Source organism: Nilaparvata lugens, chromosome 1 (genome assembly GCF_014356525.2).
Source record: "Nilaparvata lugens isolate BPH chromosome 1, ASM1435652v1, whole genome shotgun sequence".
Lineage (NCBI taxonomy): Eukaryota > Metazoa > Arthropoda > Insecta > Hemiptera > Delphacidae > Nilaparvata > Nilaparvata lugens.
The window spans coordinates 65731978-65757516 of NC_052504.1; the positions used below are offsets into that span (position 1 = coordinate 65731978).

The window sequence follows — 25539 nt, forward strand, 5'->3', positions numbered from 1 at the left end:
AGTTCAAGAGGGTTGGCACATTGTATTTAAGACCTCTCAGCAGGAAAACCACCCTGCTCAACCTGGAGTAGACTGCCTTAATGTGCTCCCAAGAAAGCTTCCTATCAAGGATAAACCCTAACAGTTTGATGGGGGAAAATTGTACTCTTTATTCCCATTTCTGAGACTGAACACAATAGACTGTGTCTTGTCTTCATTGAGGAAGAAAGTGATTGGCAGAGAACCAGTCTGATGCAAACGCCCCAGTCTCCTACATAGCAGCCCTAAGCCCTCCCATCTCACGACCAGCATTGAAGAAGGTGGTATCATCCAAATAACAGACAACACACCTGCCATCCACCTGAGCTATGTCATTAACTGAAATCAGAAATAGTAGAGGTCCCAGGACAGAGCCATGAGGCACTCCACAATCTCTGATCTCAGAGAGAACTCCATCAGCCAGCACCGCCCATCTGCGACCCCCCAGGTAGGCCTGAATCTGTTTAAGAAAAGATCCACCCACATCATAATGCTCGAGCTTGTCTATAAGAATAGCATGGTCCAGTGTGTCAAAGGCTTTGCTGAGATTACACAGCAAAGAGATTAGACAGGAATTTATAAACTAAAATGTAATACATGCCCAAAATTCTATATTGCACAGACCAGCCGTAGCTTCAAAATAAGATACAATGAGCACATAAAAACAGTAAATTCAAATTCAGAATCTACATATGCAGAACATTTAATAGCCACAGGACACAATCACAAAAACATACAAACAGATATCAAAATCCTACACATTCTTCAAAAAAGCCAGAGACTCTACACACTAGAACAATACGAAATTTTTAAACACCTCCACTATGACAAATCCAACTTATTAAATGATCAACTTAACTTCAAATCGAATGTAATATTTTCCCACATTTTGGCCACACAGTCCAACCCATAAGAGCAAGCGCCCCTGGTGACAGGCTGATGAAGCTCCTCTTCAGGAGTGAAATGCATTCCTCAAGACTCCAACAAATGTGTTTTTTTAAATATTTACAAGTAACACAGTGTCAGAACTTCAACAAAGTTGAAAAAAATGTCTTAGTCTTTTTATTCAATATTATAAGATCTTGTTTATCAGTATAACCAGTTTATCAGAGATTGACAATGGTGTAACAACCGAAACCGGTCTTTCTAACTATCAATAAATCTGTGGTTTTTGACAATTTCTTCGACTTTTTATTTATTATGAATAATTACCACAATATCAACTTCTCAACTACACAAAAATATTTTATAATCATTGACTGAACTTAGATAATTGTGTGAAATCTCAATGTGATGACAATGGAGTTGGTGATGCTGATCGGAAGATATTGCAAGATATTGCTGATCGGAAACTAAAATTCATCAAAATTGATTTTTTTTCTAAAAATTTGCTGGAATTCTTCACCTTGTTAACCAAAAAGAAGAAGTGAGTAGGTATATTGTTTAACTTCCCTTGTTATTGAAGTCTTGGAATTTAATAACAGCATAGAAGTACTGGTTATTGTGGGTCGTTATCCTATACGGTACTCCATATTAATAGATTTGTGGTTAGAAAATTAGTCAAATAAATATCAGTAATAATGTAACATTTTAAATTAAAAATTTTCTACACCCTACTTTTTACCTAATGTTTTACTCGCTACATTTTCTCTATACTACCATTGGGAATACATGAAATACATGAGAACATAGGAAAACATAGGTACCGTAATATATTATTATTTTCTATCCTTAACCTGTGATATTTTGTCAAAATTTGATCACATTTTATGTGATCCTCTGATACTGAAGACAAAGTCGTCCATCTTAAACATATGAACAGAAATTGCTCATTCAATAGTATGGGTACTCATTAATTTTATTAATTTATATAATTTTTATTAGGTAGTACCTCAAATACTAATTTCTAATTCAATTAATGTTGAGATCATTGAAACGGTTTGAGATATCAATGAGTGGGTTTCGCCATTAGTTTTCTCTTGTAAGAAGAAGAAAAAGAAGATGAGAAAGATGAAGAAGAGGAAGAAAAGAAAGGAGAAGAAGAAAAAGAAATGGAAAAAAGAAGAAGAAAGGGGTAAAAGAGGATGAAAAAGAAGTAAAAAAGAAGATGATGAAGACGAAGAAGTAAATAAGATGTTGAAGAGGAAAAAGCAGAAGAAAAAGAAAAGAAAATAGGCGAACATGTTCTTTTGTAATGACAACTCCTCCTTACATTGAAAAAAGTCATCCTGGACATGAGGAATGAAAGATCAAAGTTTCAATTTTTGTCATTGCTTTAACATGGGGATCGGTGAGCTGAAAATTTTCACATTTCAACTTATGATTTGATGATCAGCTATTTTGAAACAAAAATTATATTTTACATTGTTTATTCAGAGAGAAAGGAAAGAGAGAGAGAAAATAAGAAGTGGAAGAAGGAAAGGGAGAAGAAGTCGAAGAAGAAAGAGGAGAGGAAAAAGGGGAAGTACGGTAAGAGAAGTCGGAGAAGAAAAAGAAGAGGAAAAAAAGAAAAAATATAGTGCATACATTCATGCGACCCGTGATAACCTAGTAAAATTATTATTTAAATAAATATCATTGGAAAATTATATTCTGAAATCGTTCAGGCCTACCATAATAACGCACACCTCACTATAGTGTTGGAATATGAGACATAGCATTGCCAATTTTCTGCCTTGCCACTGCCTTTTATAGAATATAGCTAATCCTGTTATATCTGGTGGAAAATTTACTGCTCATTCTTGTTTAAAAAGATCAATTATTATATTTTATCTATCAAGAATATATATTTTTGAGATTCAATAATAAATTGTCATAGTTTAAATAAACTTTAATATTTTGTTAATTCACTATTATTTCTAATTCTTAAAAAACAATCTGAAAACGTCGCGGTGGTGAAAAAGGGTAATTCTATCTGCTTTGTCAAATAATAGACAAGGATAGCAACACCAATGTTAGTTAAAATAAATACTGCCATTATAATGTAGATATCACCATAAAGGCATAGCTTCCACAACATTCAAATGTGGTCAACTTCCATAGTCTTAGAATCGACTATTCAGAAAAAGATTTGAATAGAGATGTAATACACTAAGAAAGACTCCCTATGCAAGTTATGAGATATGCTAAAAAATAATGATAATGAATGAAAACTTGAGTTAGAATAATAAAAAAGTCTTAATCTGAGTGAAGAACTCTCTCATGGAAGAATTGAGGATGTTTGTCATTGTTCCCGACTAATATTATTATTATTTGTTTTTCCAACTGATCTGTAATGTTGGTACTAGTGGTTAGAAATTGACTCATAGCAGCTGTTATTTTTGTTTTGATAGTTTCATCGGTTTCATGCTATCCTTGTCTATCATTCAACAAAGCGGATAGCGCTATCTCTTTCTCGCTTTGATCTGTTGCCAGATTGTCTTTTAACAATGTAGAATTAATAATTAATTAACAAAATATTTCATCTTAATTATAAAAATTCATTATTAAATTATAGAAAAATATCATTCATTATTTTAAACGAGAATGCACCATATTAATATTAATAAACCCGTATCAGCTACCGTCAAGAAGGCATTGACCAGACAGTGAGAATCGGCAACGTTGTTCTCCTATCTTTTCCTACTGCCATCAACATGGACCTTGCTATAGTACGGTTTCACTTGTATAAAATAGAACTAGAACCAATATACTTGAATGGAACTGAAATAACAAAATAACTAGTCAACTCCCAAAATAACCCGTGACTCCCAAAATGAGGTTCCTCATATAAATCTTACAGTGAGTAAAGTGACCTACCCAGCAGTTCATTTTTCATAGAGGTAGAGTAGCGTTAAAAGGTATGGAAGAGTCCCGTTGCTCCTGTATTTCCTTAGGAAGGCTATTGAAAAAAACTAATTGCCTGTGATGGAAAGCTATTGTAGTTCCCTGCCGTTCGGCTTCGTCTTGTTGGATATCTCGTATTGTGAATGTTTATATCAATTCTTTTTTTACGCTGCTCCTGATTTCTCTTGATATACATCAATGAGCACAATTCATATTGTCTGTGCACTTTGAGTATCCCTAAATAGTGGCCTGCAGCAGTGGCGAGGCGTCCGGTCATCGTTTGATGCGTCGATGAGTAGAGGAATTGGATTAAAAATATTTAATTTATATCAACTCTTAAATGTACTTTTGTAGGCTTCAAAACCTGAAATTATGTTCAAAATCTCCGAAATTAAAAAAAAACGATAAGAATATAATGAGTATGACGCTCAATATGAATATGAAGCGCAGAAAGCTTGCGGATCACTCCAGTACCCCTCCAGTCCTTGGCTAGAGCCCCCAGCCTACAGGTTTCAGACCATTCAAATAATGCTTGAAATACATCGCAACTGGCTGCGATGTATTTAGGCTTTGCGCGTTCTCGGCTACTGTCGGGGGCTTTCGGTAGCTGCGTTCTCTTTCTCACGTCTAACCGTCTCTACAGCTTTAACGGAAATTTGTGCATTTGAAATATTATTGTTTCGAAAGTGAGGTTATTCTAATTCGTGTAGCCTGTTATTCATGTGAGTTGGTAAAGTAATCGTAGTTTTACAGTGTTTGGGAGTGCTTCATGTGCATGAATTAGTGAATGTGAAGTCTGAAGTGTGAACCATGGAGGAAGTGGAAGTGAAAGAGGTAAGCAGTATATTTAATTAATTTGAAAGAAATTCCATTCGGATCACTACCTTTTGAACGCAAACTCCTTGTTGTACAGAAAGGTCGGCCATGTATTGTACCTCAATTTATCAACTCTAGCTACTTAATTCTAACAATGTGGCAATTTAATTGCAACTTAATTAATCTTACCTTTTCACAATACTACACAAGCACACAATATATTTTTATACCTCTTATTTTTCATTAGATGATTAAATGGTTCAATTAATTTGTACTTTGATTTTGAAATGTGTGCCCTCAATTAGATCGAGTGTGAATAATATCAGTCCCCATTATTCCGGTCGTTTTCCTCTTTATCCATCGTTGGTCTATCCACGTTGGTAGTGAGGATACACTGAAAATTATACAAGAGGTAAAATTGGAGAGAATTCTTCTCAGTTCTCTGTCTTTTGTATGTGAGTTCAGAGGAAAATTTTCAGGTACTCCAAGTTTCAAAAGTCAACAATTTGCTAGTATTTCCAACATTTCCCAGAAGAGGCCACTTGGAGCTTGGGGGGGGGGAGCAACTGCAATGACCGGTGGAGTATTCCACGCCTCGCCACTGCCCTGCAGTGATAAAGCTGGAAGATGACATTATCCTCAGAACCTTCATCTGCAATAGCAACACATCGTGGACAGCTGGTGCGTGACACCACAAGAGCAGACCATAGAGATGCTGTGGATGTGAAACACTAAATTATAGGTTGTGATAAGCCTGTTTTGATCCACTACAAATCTTAGTTTTCTCTGAAGGTACAGCACTCTGGATAGTTTCCTGCAGACTTGGAGCACATAGTGATTCCAACGTAATCTCTCATCCATCCAGAATCCTAACATTGAATAAACTAGGATGCTAGGAGGCTTGTTGTTCCAGATAGGATCGAGATGGCAGGTGTTCAAAGTGACAAGTCGTGTTGTTCGTCATGCAAAAAAGTTGTTGGAAATAATGATTCTGCTCTTATGTGTGAGGGTCCCTGTCGCATATGGTTTCATATAGAGTGTGTGAATGTATCATCGTTGAATTATAAAAATATTCAGGACCTTGGAGATAGTATCAATTGGTTTTGTGATCCGTGTTCCATCATCGTGACGTCACTGGTTGAAGATATGATTAAGCAATACTCTGCTGGCCAAGTTGGAAATGTAAATTCTTATTCTATTAAATCTTCGAAATCATCCGTAAATGATGAAAATCAAGTATACTTAAAGTCCCTACTCAACAAAATTGAAATAATGAATGATAGTATTGTGAACCTGAATGGACGTTTAGAAGCTGTCGAGAAGAAAAATTGTGTTAGTAATTGCGTGAGTAAACCAACCTGTTACAACCAAACTAGGGATGTTTACGCAACTTCAAATGACGAGAAAACTGTAAGTTTTGAAAGTAATAATATTCTAAGCATGCCTGATTTATCTAAGGATGATAATATTCATGAAATTTCCATGGTGAATGATGACATTTTTGAATGGAGTAGTGTTGGAAATAAGAATAGGACCATTGCTAAAAATAACAAGAGACTAGCTGAGACAGAAAAGTATAGTAATAAAGTAAAAAACATCGTTTACCAGTTCTACTAGTATAAAGCTAAATGCTACACCCAACGGAATAACTAATAGTAGTCAAACCAAATCTAATGTTATTAAAAACGGCTCTAACCTCAAACATGTTGTTGGGAAGGCAAGTGACACTTCCAAGCTTGTTCCTCTAAAAGAAAAGATTGGATTTTTGTTCCGAGACTGTCAACTGATACTAAGAATGTAAGACAATTCACTTCTAGTGAAATATTTTGTGAAGAAATGAAAACAAAACTCCAGTCCTACAAGTCTTTCAAAATTGCTGTAGATGTTGGTAATAAGGATAACATTATCAAACCAGAGTTATGGCCTGAAGGTGTGCTGGTAAGTGAATTTCAATTCCGGAAAAGGCAACAGTCCAGCTCAAAGCCCTTTTCAGGCAAAAGGAGGTAAGATCTTGTAATCTTACCCAAAATCCAACTACAATACTTAGAAGTAAGCATATGACTAGAGATGAGAATCTGAATATCTGTTTTTTAAATGTACAGTGTGTAAGTACCAAAATAGATCTACTTAACCTCTGGACAGAAGAGGTTAATCCTGACTTCCTATGCGTGTGTGAGCATTGGTTAAATAATGATGAAGTTGACTATTAAAACATTAAAAATTTGACTATGGTCAGTGTGCACTGTAGAAACTCTTTGATGTGCGGTGGTACCGCAGTTTATGTTGACAATAGAAGTTAAACCAGACGACCTTCAAGTTTTTTGTACAGATTCTATTCTTGAATTGTCTGCTGTCTCATATCAGCACAACTCAGTCATTGTATTATCAGTTTACAGACCACCAAGTGGTCATTTTTCTTGACAAGTTGGAACAGTGTCTCAGTTTTCTTTATCAGTTTCAATGCCAAATAATAATGTGTGGTGATTTCAATATTCACCTCCAGGAAAAGAGTCTCACTGAAAACCGTTTCACCATTCTAATGAAAACTTTTGGCATGTTTATAGCAAACAGAGCACCAACAAGGAAAGATTCATGTATGGACTCGATTGTCACAACCTTGAATTCATGGGATTACAAAATTGAAGTGGTGGACCCTGTTGTGGCTGATCATCATGCTCTAATCATGAAGGTCTCTGGTCTAAGTGAAGCTGTAAACAATATACCAGATTGGTTCTCAAGATACAAATTCACTCATAGAAAAATTTATGAGTCAAATGTCGCGATCTTTGTCGGAGCGCTGAAAAGAGTAATCTGGGAGACTTCTATCGGTGTAAGTGAATCTGCTATGGCTTTCAGTCTGTTCTTCAAAAGGTTCATGAGTATATTTGATGATTTCTTTCCTCTGAGATCAAAGCGGCCTTGTGTATTTGTAGGTAGTAAATGTAATTTAAAAGCAACTTCTAGAAATTTGTGGTATACACAGGAATTAGCCAGCATTAGAGCGCTTGTTACTGTTGCTAATAGTCTGTACAAGTCTGCCACGTGTACTGAGATGAAGTCAATATACTACAATACATATCTCAGAGCCAAGAGAAGAGATTCTATCATAAGGAAATTGTTGAAGCCAAGAAATCCAGTATTGAGCGAACTATACGGCACGCTTCAAATCCCTGTCAGGCAGCCTGGAATGTCATAAATAAATCAAGAAATAAACAATCTCTACTGACTAAGAGTGCAAATCCAGATGAGTTCAATACCTTCTTTGTCAACTCAGTAAACCAGATTATGGAGGCATCACCAGGATCTGTGGAAAATGCAGTCAACAGAGTTCCATTTCATACCTGCAGGATTTTTGAATGGAAGCAAGTAACCGAAATGGATTTGATAGCAATTGTGAAAGGATACAAAAACTCAAATAGTCCTGATGTTTATGGCATATCGACAGCTCTATTAAAGTCTGCAATAGCTTCTCCTCTAAGTGATTAACAGCTGCCTGAAACAGTGTGTTTTTCCAGATTTATTAAAGATCTCCAGGACTGTACCAGTTTTCAATAAGGGTACCTAACCCGGAAGAACTGTCAAACTTCAGACCCATATCTATAATACCGGCATTCTCTAAGATCTATGAGTCGGTAATGTTTACCCAGCTCTCTACCTATTTTGAGGAGAATCTGTTTCTCACAAGAGATCAATTTGGATTTCGCTACAGAAGGAAGATCTACTACAGGCGCCGTTCAGTCCCTGATTGGTTCTATACTCAGGGCAATGGAGAACAAGCATTCAGTCGCCATGACCCTTTGCGACCTAACCAAAGCATTTGATTGTGTCTCCCATGATATATTGCTTGGAAAACTTGTGAGATATGGTTTTGGTGGAGCCGTCCAGAGAACAATGCAGGATTACCTTTCTGGACGTACCCAGGTGGTTACTCTGGATGGAGCCACATCTGAGGCACTACAAGTGAACCATGGAGTTCCCCAAGGATCTATTCTGGGCCCTCTTCTTTTCCTGATCTTCATAAACGATCTCAGCATGGATGGAAAAGCATTATTGTTTGCGGATGACACCACTCTTGTTGCCCAGGATGAAGATCCCCAATTGGCCATCCTCAGGTCTGCCCAGCTGCTTGAAGAGGCCAGTTCGTGGTTTGGAGCAAATAGACTCTTCATGAACCAGACTAAGACGCAGAACATGTTATGCACTCTGAGACGCAGACCGCCTTCCTTTGGCGAGCCAGAGGTTAAGCTGCTTGGTTTTATGATAGACGCATCACTGACTTACCTGATGCGCAAGTTGAGGAGCATTGTGCCAAGAAGCTACCTGGTGACTGCGTACCATGCTTTGTTCCACAGTCATATTAAGTATGGGATTGTGCTGTGGGGACATGTGGGTTGTTGTGAGAGGATTCTGCTTCTTCAAAAGAAGGTTATCCGCATCATTACATTCTCGCCATACCTGGAACATTTCCGGCCACTGTTCAAAGAACTACGGATCCTCACAGTCTTCAGTCAGTACCTGCTTACCTCGTTATTGCTTCTAAAAGAACAGCTACATAAATTTCAAGTGAGAGGCCAGGCTCATGATTATTTGACTAGAAGACGTGATGATATAGACCTGCCACATTTGCGATTGGCCAGATCACACAACAGCTTTCCAATTCGCACCCTGGAAATATTCAACAGGCTCCCATTGTGTCTCTGTGAATTGGAAAATAAACAATTTTAAAATGTGCTTCGAGATAAACTCCTCAAACTTCCACTCTATTCCTTGAGTGAAGACGAGATCAGTCGTTTTATTTGTCTCTTTGACATGCCATCTCGATAGTTAGTGTACATTTTATGAACGTTTGTGTTTTTAATTTCTTTTGACGAAATCTATCCAGTGTAAAGACTGGTCATGGATGGAAAGAAAATTGAATTGAATTGCTTGTTTATTCATAATTTAGTTTCAGCTTGTTGGCAAGAAACTACAATTTAGCTACTTCAGTGAGTCTGACAGACTCTTTCCATGCCTTTTTCACAGTAATACTTCTGGAAATCAAGGTGGTGTTATCTGCAAAGAGCACTGCCCCCTGACTGCTTGAGAAGTCGTCCATAACCAATATGAACAACAGGGGACCCAGAACAGAGCCTTGGGGTACTCTGTACTTCACACCTTTCAATTTGAGGTGGCACCTTCCTGTTGCACCACCTGTTTTCTACTTTTCAGTTATGATGTCACTGTTCTCAGGATTACGCCTTCTAAGCCATATTTCTCCGGTTTGCCAATCAATTTGTTGTGAGGGACGCAATCGAAAGCCATACTTAGTTCGCACAATGTGAGTGCGAGGGATTCGCCATAGTCAAAAGTTCTATGTATGTTTTCTGTCAATGCCAGTAAAGCACTTGGTGTGGATCGTCCGTTTCTGAATCCGTGTCGTAATGATGGCAGTAAGCCATTTCCCTTAAAAAAGTTGGTCATCTGCATATTCGTCTCCGTCTTGGAGATTGGCCTGAAGTTTGCTGGATTACTAGTCTTCCCTCTCGTGTCCTAGCTGTCACGAGACTATGTGCACATCCCCTATGTGACCTGTGAGATAAGACGATTGGCAGCCCATCATGAGTCACGTCTTCATCAACACGACAACACCGAAGTCATCCAACTACTAGACAACACTGAACTCACTAGGAGGTTGAAGAGAACAAAGCCCTTCGAGTTGGTGTAGTGCTAGTGGAGTGATTAAAGTATATTGAATAAAAGTGTAGTGAAATAATTTAAAGTAGTGAAATTATAGATTGGAACTGTAGGCTTCACTGGAAGACTTTAGCAATAAAAATTAATTTAGGATAAGAAATAACACAACAAAACTAATGGTTAGTCCTAGTGACTAGTTTTAATAGAAATAACAAAAAAAATGTGAGTGCGAGGGATTCGCCATAATCAAAAGTTCGATGTATGTTTTCTGTCAATGCCAGTAAAGCACTTGGTGTAGATCGTCCGTTTCTGAATCCGTGTCGTAATGATGGCAGTAAGCCATTTCCCTTAAAAAAGTTGGTCATCTGCATATTCGTCTCCGTCTTGGAGATTGGCCTGAAGTTTGCTGGATTACTAGTCTTCCCTCTCGTGTCCTAGCTGTCACGAGACTATCTGGAAACCTTCCTGCCATGAAACAGCTTTTAATAAAAGCCGAAACGATTGCAAGATCAGTATTTCAACTCTCTTTGCAAAACAATCGTAAATAAAGCTTTTATCGGATGATTGATAGATGATAAAAAAACATTGAAAAGCACTTATCTTTTAATTAATCCGAGACCCATAGAAAATTACTTTTCTATTTAAATTATTTTGGCAATCATGATTTTAATTTTTGATTACTATCTCAAACATAAATTCGAACTACGTTCTCGTTATTTGCTTCATATCCCAACTTGAATAATCTTATTAGTCGACTACAATAATTTATGTTGAAGTAATTGAAGTAATTCTCTTCTTATCAGGTTTACGCATATGTGCCGCAGACAATAAGCATGTAGCTGGAAAAGGAACATATGAAAGACAAGGCTATATTTATTCTACGCTTGCTGGAATTCTTCACCTGGTTAAACAAAAAGAAGAAGTGAGTATATTATTTTATCTCCCCTTTTTATTGAAGTCTTGAAATTTAATAACATCATAGAAATACTGGTTATTGTGGGTGGTTATCCTACACTCCCTATTAATAGATTTGTGGTTGAAAATATGTCTAATATATCAGTGATGATTATGTCACATTTTTAAAGTGTTCTACTCGCTACGTTTTCTTTATACTGTCATAGAGAAAACATGGGTAATACATTTCCTATTCTTATTCTGACATTTCCGCCGTTATATTTGTTCACAGAGGTTTTTCAACATTTAGCATGGTTGCCACAAAATACTGAACAAACACCTGCTGTACACCTTCCTATTCCTATTCATTAACTTATATTCGATTATTATATTTTCCAATTTATATATAGCCTATATGCTGACTTAGATTCTAGTTAATAATAAACGAGCAGGTGTCAACAACCGTGCTCCGCCCGCAATGGTATGTTAAAAACACACATACATTGAATTTAGTTATAGTTCCATGATGATATTAAAATTATTAACAACTGAAATTATTTACAATAGAAAAACTATTTTATTGGTCTTTTATCGTACTTTGTATTACAAATTAAAGTAATCTGTTTCAATTAATAAAATTACAATTAATTGAATAATAAAATTAAAAGTTGGTCTATAACCATCCTCGGTGAATAAAAAATCTTTATGCAAAATTTCAAATTATTCAGTACAGTACTTCAGACGTTATGATACGTCAAACATGTATTTCCTATCCGGTGGATGTATTAATAAGTCAATTTTTCCTTTATATAATATGCAGTATAGATAACAGTACAGCTAACTATTCAATAAGTTTCATGAATTATGCATCAAAATGTTGATGACTAGCAGTCTATTTTGGGAACTTCGTTTAAGTATTTTTCAAGTTGAAGTTCTCAAAAATAGACTGCTAGTCATTATTTATCTAATGAACTGATAGTTGCGGTCTAGACTCTATTATTTATTTGATGAATTGCGGTCTTTTATGGTGTCTAAAATTAGTTAATTTCATGAACTAAAAATATGAACGTTAGATTAAACGATAAGAAGATGAGATGCAATTTGGAGTTGATTTAATATTGCGTTGCATCTATATAAAACAGATGTGTTTGAGTGCGTTGTTGGAGAAAAAGATACAATTTTATATTATACTTTTTAATAAAACTTTGCATAAACTTGATAGGAGTTGCTAAGATCAATAACTGGGCTCTTGTGTTAATTCTAGCTTTCAGTAACAATTTTCGTCTCTAGCACTTTCAGAATTATCTTGCGTTTATTAAAGATCTATTCCAGTCAATATTTAAATTTATTCTCTCTATTCTTTGTGATATGAATATTTTCTCTTGAAATTTGTATTACCAATATTAGCAATAGAATGAATCATGGTATATATTTTTTCTCTCACTACAAAGTAGAATGCTAGCTTTTAAAAATGTATCTTCTAAATATTTTTCATAGCCTTCATATCATTATAATATAAGTTAAAAGATTGGTCTGTCTTTATTGTTTCAGGGATTTGTTATTGAAGTTCACAGTAGCAATGAACAGAGCGTTGTACCCGTTCCTGGAAATATAGTCACTGCTAAGGTTTGTATGATTATGCAATTATGTTTTCTTAAATTTTGCGTCATGAATGGTCCAAAATCGTTATCGCACCTAAAAATTTCGCGTGAAAAATTAAAATTGGAACTTAATTGTCATTTTAAATTCGAATAGGCCGATGATAACCGTGAAAAACCACCAAAACTCAAAGAATAGAAAGGATAAGGATAAAAATATAAAGAATGGAAGGATCAAAACTTGGAAGTTTCAAGAAAACTGTCTATGTTCTCTAGTGCTTAGTGCTAGTGTTAGTAACTTAGATAGTATAGAAGTTAATATTGCATTATAAAATTGAGTATGCCTATGAACATTCCTTAATAGGTCTGTCAGTTAATAATATTGTTCAAATATAGATCATATTTTTTCAATGCCTTATTGAAATGAAAATTATTTTCGTCAAGAATAGTAGTTTACTATTTTGAGTGGTCGATATCCCGGTGCATAGTAAGTTTTATTGACCACATTTGCTATCCCATCTCAAATTCTGAGCTTTGCCATTTATGATTGAACAATGAACATATTACTTTTGAACTTATATCAGGAAGCATGTTACCAAATGAATAAATGTGTCAGGGGTTCTTCACTGGGCAAACCACTTCCTGGGGTTTGTTACCATTCCTTCCCAAAGTATTTTCCAGATTTATTTGATAGGAAATTTTAATTGGCCATGAATTATTATGATTGTTTCATTAAAAAGTGCTTGTTTCTTTCCAGGTTATGACTATCAATTTAAGGATGGCAATTTGCCAGATCAGATGCATAGGAGATACGGTTCTAAGTCAACCCTACAGAGGAATACTTAGAAGAGAAGACATTCGGGCTACAGAGAAGGACAAAGTAGAGGTGTACAATTCAGTGAGGCCTGGTGACATCATCCTAGCTAGGGTTGTATCCTTTTCTCATGTGAATACTCAAAGATCGATTGATGATTTATCCAAGTCTATGGACCTTATTTATTGAATATTCTTGAAACAAAACCAACCAGAATAGCCTGTGAACCTCTCCCATGCACTACTCTGCCCAATGCCCATGCTACAAACTGTGCAAGAAATACTGGTTTCCCCTCCTCATGTTAAAAGTACTATCTCAAAATATTAATACGTAAATTCGTAATGATGCTTCGCTGTTATTGATTGCTTGGCAACAAGGTAGGGCACAGCTAAGTTCTGTTTTATGAATAGTTTATACATATGACCCTTGATAATATCAATAGCCTAATACTAATTATTATGTACTAACAATATTACAAATATTCCTCCATCTAAGACATTCACTTCGCAGTTTCTCTAGAATAAAAATCCGTTATAAAAATTATCAATGGTTCACTTTTTCTTCTGGTGTCTATGTGTGAGGGCATTGTAGAAAACTTGATTTGATACAGTATTCGAATGAAAAATGCAGGCGAGCGAAGCGAGCCTGCTGATCTCATTCTTGGACGATCCAGTCGGGGGTCCAGGGGGCGGAGCCCCCTGGCTAGACGGATATGGCGAGCGAAGCGAGCCTGACGGCTAGTTATAATATAAGTTAAAAGATTGGTCTGTCTTTATTGTTTCAGGGATTTGTTATTGAAGTTCACAGTAGCAATGAACAGAGCGTTGTACCCGTTCCTGGAAATATAGTCACTGCTAAGGTTTGTATGATTATGCAATTATGTTTTCTTAAATTTTGCGTCATGAATGGTCCAAAATCGTTATCGCACCTAAAAATTTCGCGTGAAAAATTAAAATTGGAACTTAATTGTCATTTTAAATTCGAATAGGCCGATGATAACCGTGAAAAACCACTAAAACTCAAAGAATAGAAAGGATAAGGATAAAAATATAAAGAATCGAAGGATAAAAACTTGAAAGTTTCAAGAAAACTATGTCTATGTTCTCTAGTGCTTAGTGCTAGTGTTAGTAACTTAGATAGTATAGAAGTTAATATTGCATTATAAAATTGAGTATGCCTATGAACATTCCTTAATAGGTCTGTCAGTTAATAATATTGTTCAAATATAGATCATATTTTTTCAATGCCTTATTGAAATGAAAATTATTTTCGTCAAGAATAGTAGTTTACTATTTTGAGTGGTCGATATCCCGGTGCATAGTAAGTTTTATTGACCACATTTGCTATCCCATCTCAAATTCTGAGCTTTGCCATTTATGATTGAACAATGAACATATTACTTTTGAACTTATATCAGGAAGCATGTTACCAAATGAATAAATGTGTCAGGGGTTCTTCTCTGGGCAAACCACTTCCTGGGGTTTGTTACCATTCCTTCCCAAAGTATTTTCCAGATTTATTTGATAGTAAATTTTAATTGGCCATGAATTATTATGATTGTTTCATTAAAAAGTGCTTGTTTCTTTCCAGGTTATGACTATCAATTTAAGGATGGCAATTTGCCAGATCAGATGCATAGGAGATACGGTTCTAAGTCAACCCTACAGAGGAATACTTAGAAGAGAAGACATTCGGGCTACAGAGAAGGACAAAGTAGAGGTGTACAATTCAGTGAGGCCTGGTGACATCATCCTAGCTAGGGTTGTATCCTTTTCTCATGTGAATACTCAAAGATCGATTGATGATTTATCCAAGTCTATGGACCTTATTTATTGAATATTCTTGAAACAAAACCAACCAGAATAGCCTGTGAACCTCTCCACTACTCTGCCCAATGCCCATGCTACAAACTGTGCAAGGAGATACTGGTTTCCCCTCCTCATGTTAAAAGTAATATCTCAAAATATTAATACGTAAATTCGTAATGATGCTTCGCTGTTATTGATTGCTTGGCAACAAGGTAGGGCACAGCTAAGTTCTGTTTTATGAATAGTTTATACATATGACCCTTGATAATATCAATAGCCTAATACTAATTATTATGTACTAACAATATTACAAATATTCCTCCATCTAAGACATTCACTTCGCAGTTTCTCTAGAATAAAAATCCGTTATAAAAATTATCAATGGTTCACTTTTTCTTCTGGTGTCTATGTGTGAGGGCATTGTAGAAAACTTGATTTGATACAGTATTCGGATTGAAAAACATGTGCAGATACGTAATAAAAAGTATCAAATTTACTGGGTATTTTTATAGTTTCTTGTAAAAATTTATACTCTGTATAAAAAAGTTGAATATTTTGTATATCAAAGCCTAAGATAGTTCATAAAATACTATATTAATAATTTGCTACACTTTCAACTAGAATGGATTGGTGTATCTCTAAGAATATATTCTAATGCTTTCCAAAATTAATTTTTTTTCTAAGTTCATCTGAACTGTAATTCATGATAAGAAATATAATGTCCCTTGACTTGAGGATTTCAGCTTCCAGTGAATGAGGTGCAGAGCTACCAGCTATCAACTGCCGAGAATGAACTTGGAGTAGTCATAGCACACACATCAGCCGGTGAGATACTAAACAAGTTTTTCATTATTGAAATAATCTTCTGAATGATTTGAACCCACGTTGTTATTAGGATTAAAATTTTCGTTTAAGATTAAATATGAAATGTTAACTATAGTCCGAGAGATATTACTTTTAACATGAAAAGGGGAAACCAGTTTCTCCTTCCACAGTTTATAGCATGGACAGAGTAGTGGAGAGGAGTAAGCATGCTGCGCACAATTCGATACTGACACAAAAGTAGGGAAAATGCTGTTAGGTAGTGGGAGTCATTAGTGAAGGAAAGAGTATCGGGCCTCTCTGTCTTTGAGTGAGAGCCTTGTTAAAAGTAATATCTCTCGGACTATAAGTGGTTTATTGGATGGTGCAGCCTAATGTATTATAGCATACAATGGCTAATAGTTCATGGCTATTGATTTGTTTGTGATACACTATTTTTGAAACTACAGTTTACTCCGATTCATATGTCAATTCAATTCTGAGATTTATTGAGTTTGTATTAGTTGTTCTCTATAAGGTGCATCATTTATGTAATATTGTTTTGAAACCAACCTTACTTTACACAGGCAAAGCCTGTTCAGGATTGGTCTTTGAAATGTATCCTGTTTTTCGTAAGTTTTATTCCTGCGTGTTAATAGATTCTTGATGAGTATGAAGTTTTAGACTTGAAAACTTAAGTCTAAAATATATACTTGAGACGTATAAAATATATACCTACCTTGGACGTGAGCAGACGTGTATAAAATAAATACCTACCTTGAACATACTGAAGTCTGTGTGCGTTGCAACATTCGAACAGCTGAGGAGGGATTTTTCCTCCGTCTGTCTGTGTACGTTTTCCTTAATCCCAATAAGACGTATGCTCCTAGGAAGAAAGTAGCCAATAGATCAATTCATTGAGCGAGTTTGGAGATAATGTTTTTAACACAATTTTTGACTTGTTTGTTGGGACCAGTTAGGAGGTGAACATATCAAAAGTCCTCATCCTTACCCCTTGTGCTAAAGTTTGTGGTTTAAAAGTTACATTTTTAAAATTTTTGAACTCAAAAATGCGTTTAACCAACATGACTAACTATTCAAAAATGAAGCTTGATAAATTCTCTACAATTTTTGTTTAGTTGAGTTTTGTGATATTTCAAACAGTTTTCGAGATATTCGCTCTTCAAAGTGTAAGATTGTTGAAATAACAGATTTTCATCCAATTTTTTGGATGAAAAAAGCTCTTTCAGGGCTTCCCTGAAAGGGAACTACCCAAACATGCATCAAAGAAATGAATGCTTATCGTAGGTTAGTACATACTTTTACTTTATCCAGCTCTACAGTCCTGGATGGACTTTTGTCTCCCCAACATAGCGCCTCCATTCGTCTCTATCCTGTGCACTCCGTCGTCAGTTTGCCACGCCCAGCACACGGAGGTTGTATGATTCAGCCATATTGTCCATGCTCTTTCTCGTCTCAAGTATTCTTTCTTCCAGCAGTCTTGATGGCATCCTCTCATCACTCATTCTGGATAAGTTTCCAAGTCATTTAATTATTCTGGTTTTCATGAACCATACTTCCTGCTTCAATGGCCTGGTCTATCTCACTATTAAATCTGGTCCTCCACAATCCTTCACAAGTTGGTCCCCAGATTCTTCTGTACATTTTTCACTCAAATGACCTTAATGCTTTTTATCTCTGTTTAAGATAGTCCATTTTTCTGCCCCGTAGGTTACAACTGGTCTTACTCACGTCATGAACATTTTCACCTTTGTTCTCCCTTCTCCTAGATATTAGCCTGATTTTAAATATTTTTTGATTAGCAAAGTGTGCTCTGTCGCCCATCATTATTCGATTGTGTATTTCTTGACTGGTCTTATTGTCTACTGTCAGGGTTTCCCAAAGGTATTTGAACTCTTTGACGCCTTCTATAATACAATCATCGGCTGTTTTCAGAATACATACTTGCATTCTTGTTTGATTTGCAGACATTCTCATATATTTTCTTTTAACATACTGTCGTATTTCACACGACATGCAGTCAAATATATAATAATGCAAATAATGCATTATTTGACTACATAGGAAAAAGTGTGTTAATACATCGCAGCTCGGAATGGATCAAGAAAGAATCACCTTTATTTTGTTTTATTAGTGTTAACTATCGTAGGCTAGTAGAGCCTAGTAAATTCTCTTCAATCTGATGTATTAATCCACTATTTTATGTTTTTATTCATTGTTATAGCAGCTTCAATGTGTGGGAGGGGGGAAGTTTTCAACTTTGCAACAAGTGTCAACTTCTCGGTTCCACACCTTTAACAGACGGGCTAGAGATGCCCACTGTTTCTATGTTTAACTAGTTCAATTCGAACTGAAAAGTCAAAAATTATGCTCGACATCCCACTAAAATTTCGTTGTCAAATATGATCAATTGTAGAAAATTTCACACCACACAAAAGAGTAAAAAATTGGAGGCAAACTGTTTTTTTTTTTTTCAAAAATGTTACATCTTCAAGAGCGGATATCTCGAAAAATATAAAATATATAGAATAAGTTGTTAGATCAATAATGTAGAAGATTATGTAAGCTTCAATTTTGTATGGGACAGTAATGTCTTAAAGATGCACAGTTCTCGAGTCATATGCGAGAAACCAAAAATGGTACCTTTAAATCACCCCCACCCCTCTATCAGAGGTGGTAGTGGTGGGAAATTTTGATATGTTCACCTCATACCTCATTACTACCCTAAACAGAACTGAGGGGTCAAAAATTATCTTCCAAACTTTTTGTTCTACACCCTTCTTTAGCATTCATTACCTGGACTATTTATAGACTACAGTTAATTTATTTTATCATATCTATCTTGATCATAAGTAATTGTCAATATTTACACCATATAACTGGAAATATAAATAATTTCTTCCTCCAATTAATTAGTAATTTATAAATGAACCAATGAATTGATCACGAAAACTTATTTATTGAAACCAAAGTAATTCATGTTGCTCGGCCATATGAAAATTAGTCAGTGCTCTCCAACTACTAACAATGTTCAATTTATTACTTTATCTGAATTTCATATTCTAGTTGACTACTGTGCTTGTAGGATTGCTATAGTACTGAATATATTAGTAATTTTATTTTCATTCATTTCAGGAGTTCCCATGATACCAATCAGTTGGGATCAAATGCAGTGTCCAAAAACGTACGTAAAAGAAAATAGGAAAGTAGCAAAAATCGTTCCCGAAGACATAGTTGTAGACTAGAAAAATCCATCTAAATCATATTTTTTACTTGACTATTTAAATGTGTTGTAATTAACTGACTACTAAAACTCTATTGTACCTCAATAAAACCTTATGTCTGGAATCATGAAGGCTGTAATCCTATTCCCATAATCGCATTATGTTTATATTCAACTAATTTTATTCCATTTTTTTCTATCTGATATTTTTTGTGTGAAACATACTTAGTTTGATCCCTATTTAGTCTATTTTTAGTCCAATGGGATTAATTGGGACTAAATGGGATTATTGGGACTCAATTGCAAATGGGTATGATGAGTCAGCTAAAAACTGGTGTGACCATATTAGGGAATGCTGGGAAAATGCACAGCTATTGTCATTATACATGTCAATATACATGTCAATATTGAATAAACCACACACATTTATAATTTCTTACTCATTTCATTGTCAAATGGTCAAGTAGACTATGAAAATCGCATAATAATTTTGAAATAATTCTCTCTCTGAAAATTATTTCTCTGTTATTTTTCTGAATAATTATCATCAATTGGAACCCACTTTTCAGAAAGACCACTGAAAAAATCAGTGCTCTATCATCTTCCTTATCATCAATAATGTCTAGTGCTTTTGAAGAGCAAATCCTAATAGTAATAAAGTTGTTCACATTTGATTCTGGCAATTATATTGTCATATTATATTGGTTACTGTCAATAGCAGGGATTAAAAATAAATAAGATTTTATTGCCGTTAAATTCTTAGAACATTAGGCAAAGTAAACTATTGAATACAGTAATTAAATTAAAAATAATACAGTAAGTAAACTGTAAGTCAATTAGATTTTTCAAATACAGTAATACAATTCATTTGAATGCACAAAACATATTCCTTACATCACAACTTGAGCCTTTTGAACAATACATAAATACAAATAGGAACATCTTAACTCTAAGCAACAATTATTTCACTCTCAAAGAACTCTTCATGTGTCCTAAGCGTTACCATATTATTGTAACAGTGAAATAAAAAATTGATTTGTTGAGGCTGAGGCCACTACTACGAATACATCTTTCTTCACTATTGTGTATTTTAATATACTGTATAATATGAAATAGTTGTTATTTTAAAAAAATATCCTAGAATAATTTTCTTTACTGAAGATGTTGATACATGGCATCCAGCAACAAAAAAATCTAGTCGACAGTCAAAGTAGATTTTTATCAGTTAGACAATTCGAGCCTCAACTAATCAGTTAAAGTGCTAGACCAGTTCTTTAAGCAAGGATATTGAGCTTTCCAAATCAATAAAACAACTGTTCAAAAGTTCGTCTCATTTTGTTGTAGCAACTCAGGACCCCGCCGTTTCACTCTTCCAAAGTAGAATTTTATCAGTTAGACAATTCGAGCCTCAACTAATCAGTAAAAGTGCTAGACCAGTCCTTTTAGCAAGGATATTGAGCTTTCCAACTCAATAAAACAACTGTTCAAAAGTCCGTCTTATTTTGTTGTTGTTGTAGCAACTCAGGACCCCGCCGTTTCACTCTTCCTCCGCCTCTTGGCCCAGGAAGCGGGCCACCCCGCAAGGGTCGGTCCAAAGGCTAGCGGTTGTTAAATTTGTTGGCTTCATGGGGCAGCAAAAAAGATGGTCCGTGGTGTGGAGTCCATTACCACAGTCGGGACAGACATCGGTCACATCCTCCGCGATTCTGAACATGTAACTGTTCAGAATCACAGAGTAGCCTGATCTCAGTTGCGCGTGGATGGTGCGGGTTCTTCTGGGTAGGCTCTTCTCCTCGGCATTTATTTGGGGTGGATACCCCCCAAAAACTGGGTTTGGCCTCAGTCCGCCGATGCTGCCCTCGACCGTCCTCCTATGAATAGACTTGATCCCCTCCTTGTATTTTGTGCTGTCGATGGATGGTTTTATTTCCAGCCACCCAATTTCGCCAGTCAGGTCATTTACTGACCTTCTTATATGCCTTGGGGGCGGTTCCTTCAAGGTAATGTGGTGGCAATGATGATCCTGTTGGTGGCAGGCTCACAGGTACTGCTGGGATATCATGCTGTTGTGGCTCTTGACCTTTAGTAGTTCGGTCTCACGATGTAGATGGTCTTCATCTGACATGAGGACACAGCCAGTTGATGTATGTAGGGCTGCATTTGGCATGCTTGCAGATTGCGCCAATGTATATCTGAAAGCTGCGGTGACCAAACAGGTGCTGCATAGTTCAGGATAGGCTTATTTATGGCTTTGTATGACCTCAGCAGTGTTTCTTTATCCTTGCCCCATGTAATGCCTGGTATGCACTTCAGCACATTGTTCCTTGTCTTCACCTTTCCGCGGACTTGCTGCGCCTGTGCGTTGAATGTGAGAAGTGGATCAAATGTAATTCAAAGAATTTTTGGGTTAGGCACGGTTGGTACACTACGGCCATTGATCTTAATTGGAAGCATGGTGCTTACTTCAAGTTTTCTGTTGCAAGAGACAGACTGTGTGATTTGAACCATTCTTCCAGGGTTCCCAGGTAGGTGTTATGCTGTCTCACATGATGTCCAGGCTGTTGTCAGTTGCAAGAATGGTGCAGTCATCGGCATATGATATTAGAGTAATACCATTTGGTGGTGATTGAATCCTGCTAATGATAAGGTTGAATAATGTGGGTGACAAGACACCCCCCTGGGGAACACCTTGCTTCACCCTCCTGTATCCAGATCTGCAATAATGGAACTCAACAAAAGTCTGATGGCCACAAAGATAGTTTATCAACAATCTTTTGATGTATGATGGTGCAGATGTTTCATGGATGTAGTTGAACAAGTGCATGTGAGAAACCGTGTCGAAAGCTTTGGTCAGGTCCAGTGCAACAACAATGGTTTTCAAACATGCGCGCTTCTCATTGAGTCCACGGCTGATTTGCTCCTGAAGTTGGTGAAGAGCCGTTTCACTCTTCCAAAGTAGAATTTTATCAGTTAGACAATTCGAGCCTCAACTAATCAGTAAAAGTGCTAGACCAGTCCTTTTAGCAAGGATATTGAGCTTTCCAACTCAATAAAACAACTGTTCAAAAGTCCGTCTCATTTTGTTGTTGTTGTAGCAACTCAGGACCCCGCCGTTTCACTCTTCCTCCGCCTCTTGGCCCAGGAAGCGGGCCACCCCGCAAGGGTCGGTCCAAAGGCTAGCGGTTGTTAAATTTGTTGGCTTCATGGGGCAGCAAAAAAGATGGTCCGTGGTGTGGAGTCCATTACCACAGTCGGGACAGACATCGGTCACATCCTCCGCGATTCTGAACATGTAACTGTTCAGAATCACAGAGTAGCCTGATCTCAGTTGCGCGTGGATGGTGCGGGTTCTTCTGGGTAGGCTCTTCTCCTCGGCATTTATTTGGGGTGGATACCCCCCAAAAACTGGGTTTGGCCTCAGTCCGCCGATGCTGCCCTCGACCGTCCTCCTATGAATAGACTTGATCCCCTCCTTGTATTTTGTGCTGTCGATGGATGGTTTTATTTCCAGCCACCCAATTTCGCCAGTCAGGTCATTTACTGACCTTCTTATATGCCTTGGGGGCGGTTCCTTCAAGGTAATGTGGTGGCAATGATGATCCTGTTGGTGGCAGGCTAACAGGTACTGCTGGGATATCATGCTGTTGTGGCTCTTGACCTTTAGTAGTTCGGTCTCACGATGTAGATGGTCTTCATCGGACATGAGGACACAGCCAGTTGATGTATGTAGGGCTGCATTTGGCATGCTTGCAGATTGCGCCAATGTATATCTGAAAGCTGCGGTGACCAAACAGGTGCTGCATAGTTCAGGATAGGCCTATTTATGGCTTTGTATGACCTCAGCAGTGTTTCTTTATCCTTGCCCCATGTAATGCCTGGTATGCACTTCAGCACATTGTTCCTTGTCTTCACCTTTCCGCGGACTTGCTGCGCCTGTGCGTTGAATGTGAGAAGTGGATCAAATGTAATTCAAAGAATTTTTGGGTTAGGCACGGTTGGTACACTACGGCCATTGATCTTAATTGGAAGCATGGTGCTTACTTCAAGTTTTCTGGTGCAAGAGACAGACTGTGTGATTTGAACCATTCTTCCAGGGTTCCCAGGTAGGTGTTATGCTGTCTCACATGATGTCCAGGCTGTTGTCAGTTGCAAGAATGGTGCAGTCATCGGCATATGATATTAGAGTAATACCATTTGGTGGTGATTGAATCCTGCTAATGATAAGGTTGAATAATGTGGGTGACAAGACACCCCCCTGGGGAACACCTTGCTTCACCCTCCTGTATCCAGATCTGCAATAATGGAACTCAACAAAAGTCTGATGGCCACAAAGATAGTTTATCAACAATCTTTTGATGTATGATGGTGCAGATGTTTCATGGATGTAGTTGAACAAGTGCATGTGAGAAACCGTGTCGAAAGCTTTGGTCAGGTCCAGTGCAACAACAATGGTTTTCAAACATGCGCGCTTCTCATTGAGTCCACGGCTGATTTGCTCCTGAAGTTGGTGAAGAGCAGTTACAGTGCTTCTACCCTTTTGGAATCCGTGGTGGTGTTCGGCCAAATAGACGTGGTCAGAGAGAGGGGTAAGAATGATCTGTTCCAGCAACTTCATCAGGAGTGACAGCAGTGATATGGGTCGGTATGACTTGGCATCGTCAGCAGACTTCCCTGGCTTCAGGATGGGTATTATCTGACCAACCCTCCAGACATCAGGTGTTTGAAGGGTTTTGATGGACAAGTTGAAGAGTTCTGTTCTGTGAAGAAATCCACTGAACGAGAGTCAAGGTGTTTGAACATTATGGCTGATATACCATCGGGACCTAAAGCTTTTGATGGCCTTGATCTTTTAATCGCTGCATGTGTCATATCTGAAGTGATGGTCCAGTCAGTTGATGAAGTGTCTCATTTCAAAGATTTCCTGGCTAGGCGCAACATCTTGGTTTTTGCTTTGTGGAGCTCTCTGTTTACATTTTGAAGATGTTCTGTAAACTGCTTATTGAACTGTTTGGCAGTGTCTGGAATCAGTAGAGGGGATGTTGGAGAATTAAATCACATTGTTTGGTTTGCTACGAGGAGGGTTGGTCAGACCCTTCAGTGTTGACCAGAGATTTTTGGGGCCCTGACCAAATGTTGTGCTACTAAGGTGTTCTTCCCACTTCCTCTTTCTATGATCATCCACCAGTCTACGGATTTGCTGATTTAAGGATGGTATAACCGGATCCAGGGATCTCTGTCTCTTCTGGTCACGTCCCTCTGCTAGTTTCACAGCTTCCGTAGGGAAGGAAGGCACAATTTTAGGTATGCGGCCTGTGGGTATGTACTTTGATCGGGCCTCCAGGAGCACTCTGCAGAATGTTCGTTCTCCCTCGTAGATGTTATGGGAGAGGTCCAACTTCTCCAGTATGTTCCCAACATACGTTGTAAAGTCAGTCCAGTTTGCTTTGGAGAAATTTATTTATGTTTTTTTCTCTGTTGGTACCTTTGCTATGCTCCGATTGAGGGTAATTGTAATTGGGAGATGATGATCACCCAGGATGGTGCTCAGTGAAAGCGTTGATCCCATTGGAGTGCTAGGTGGGGTGCAACATGGTGATATGTGTGCCGGTGACCAGTCGCGGTGCGTGGATAATCCAGAGCATCGTTGAAGGTGGGTTCAACCACGGCAACTGTTGCACAGCATCGATGTGGCGTTTCTCCTTATTTATTGGCTTCAGACTGAACAGAACCAAGCCTGGGGTCCGGGGTTGGGCTCGATTCCGGCTCTAATAAGCAGTGTCCGGAGCAGTGACGCTGGGATGCACCGCTCCATGACCCAAAAAACGGGTTCTGAGTGGTCGATAGGGTTCCTGTGGTTGAAGTGGTTTGGAGGCCCTTGGTCGCTGGAGTCCAGCGAGTGGTCTCGGGGCGTAGACCCGTCCTCCTTGGGGACTATCTCATTTTCCCACTGCTTATTTAGTGAGACAATGGTAACGCTAGGATAAATGGGTGAGGATAAATAAACATAACATAAGCTGGTAAAAATATATAAGGATTCAAACGTCAATG

At 37.4% G+C, this 25539-nt stretch overlaps 1 protein-coding gene across 2 annotated transcripts; it reads left to right on the forward strand.

Annotated features, from left to right (window-relative positions):
• The first annotated feature begins 5568 nt into the window (after positions 1 to 5568).
• Positions 5569 to 19623, forward strand: LOC111053207 (exosome complex component CSL4). Of its 2 annotated transcripts, none has more exons than XM_039439953.1 (6): positions 5569 to 5662; positions 11136 to 11254; positions 12778 to 12852; positions 13582 to 13755; positions 16190 to 16271; positions 19404 to 19623. In XM_039439953.1, exons 1-6 carry the CDS (start codon positions 5584 to 5586, stop codon positions 19511 to 19513), a joined length of 639 nt encoding a protein of 212 aa, XP_039295887.1. In that variant the 5' UTR covers positions 5569 to 5583; the 3' UTR covers positions 19514 to 19623. The 2 variants fall into 2 exon arrangements, with proteins under 2 accessions (XP_039295887.1, XP_039295878.1); XM_039439944.1 differs by lacking the exon at positions 5569 to 5662 and adding an exon at positions 6481 to 6589.
• The last annotated feature ends 5916 nt before the right edge of the window (positions 19624 to 25539 follow it).

Coding starts and splice junctions, on each gene's coding strand:
- LOC111053207 (XM_039439944.1), top strand. CDS start 6,496: ATGAAAACAAAACTCCAGTCCTACAAGTCTTTCAAAATTGCTGTAGAT. Junction 6,590..11,135: donor ACCAGAGTTATGGCCTGAAG/GTGTGCTGGTAA, acceptor TCTTCTTATCAG/GTTTACGCATATGTGCCGCA. Junction 12,853..13,581: donor GAAATATAGTCACTGCTAAG/GTTTGTATGATT, acceptor GTTTCTTTCCAG/GTTATGACTATCAATTTAAG.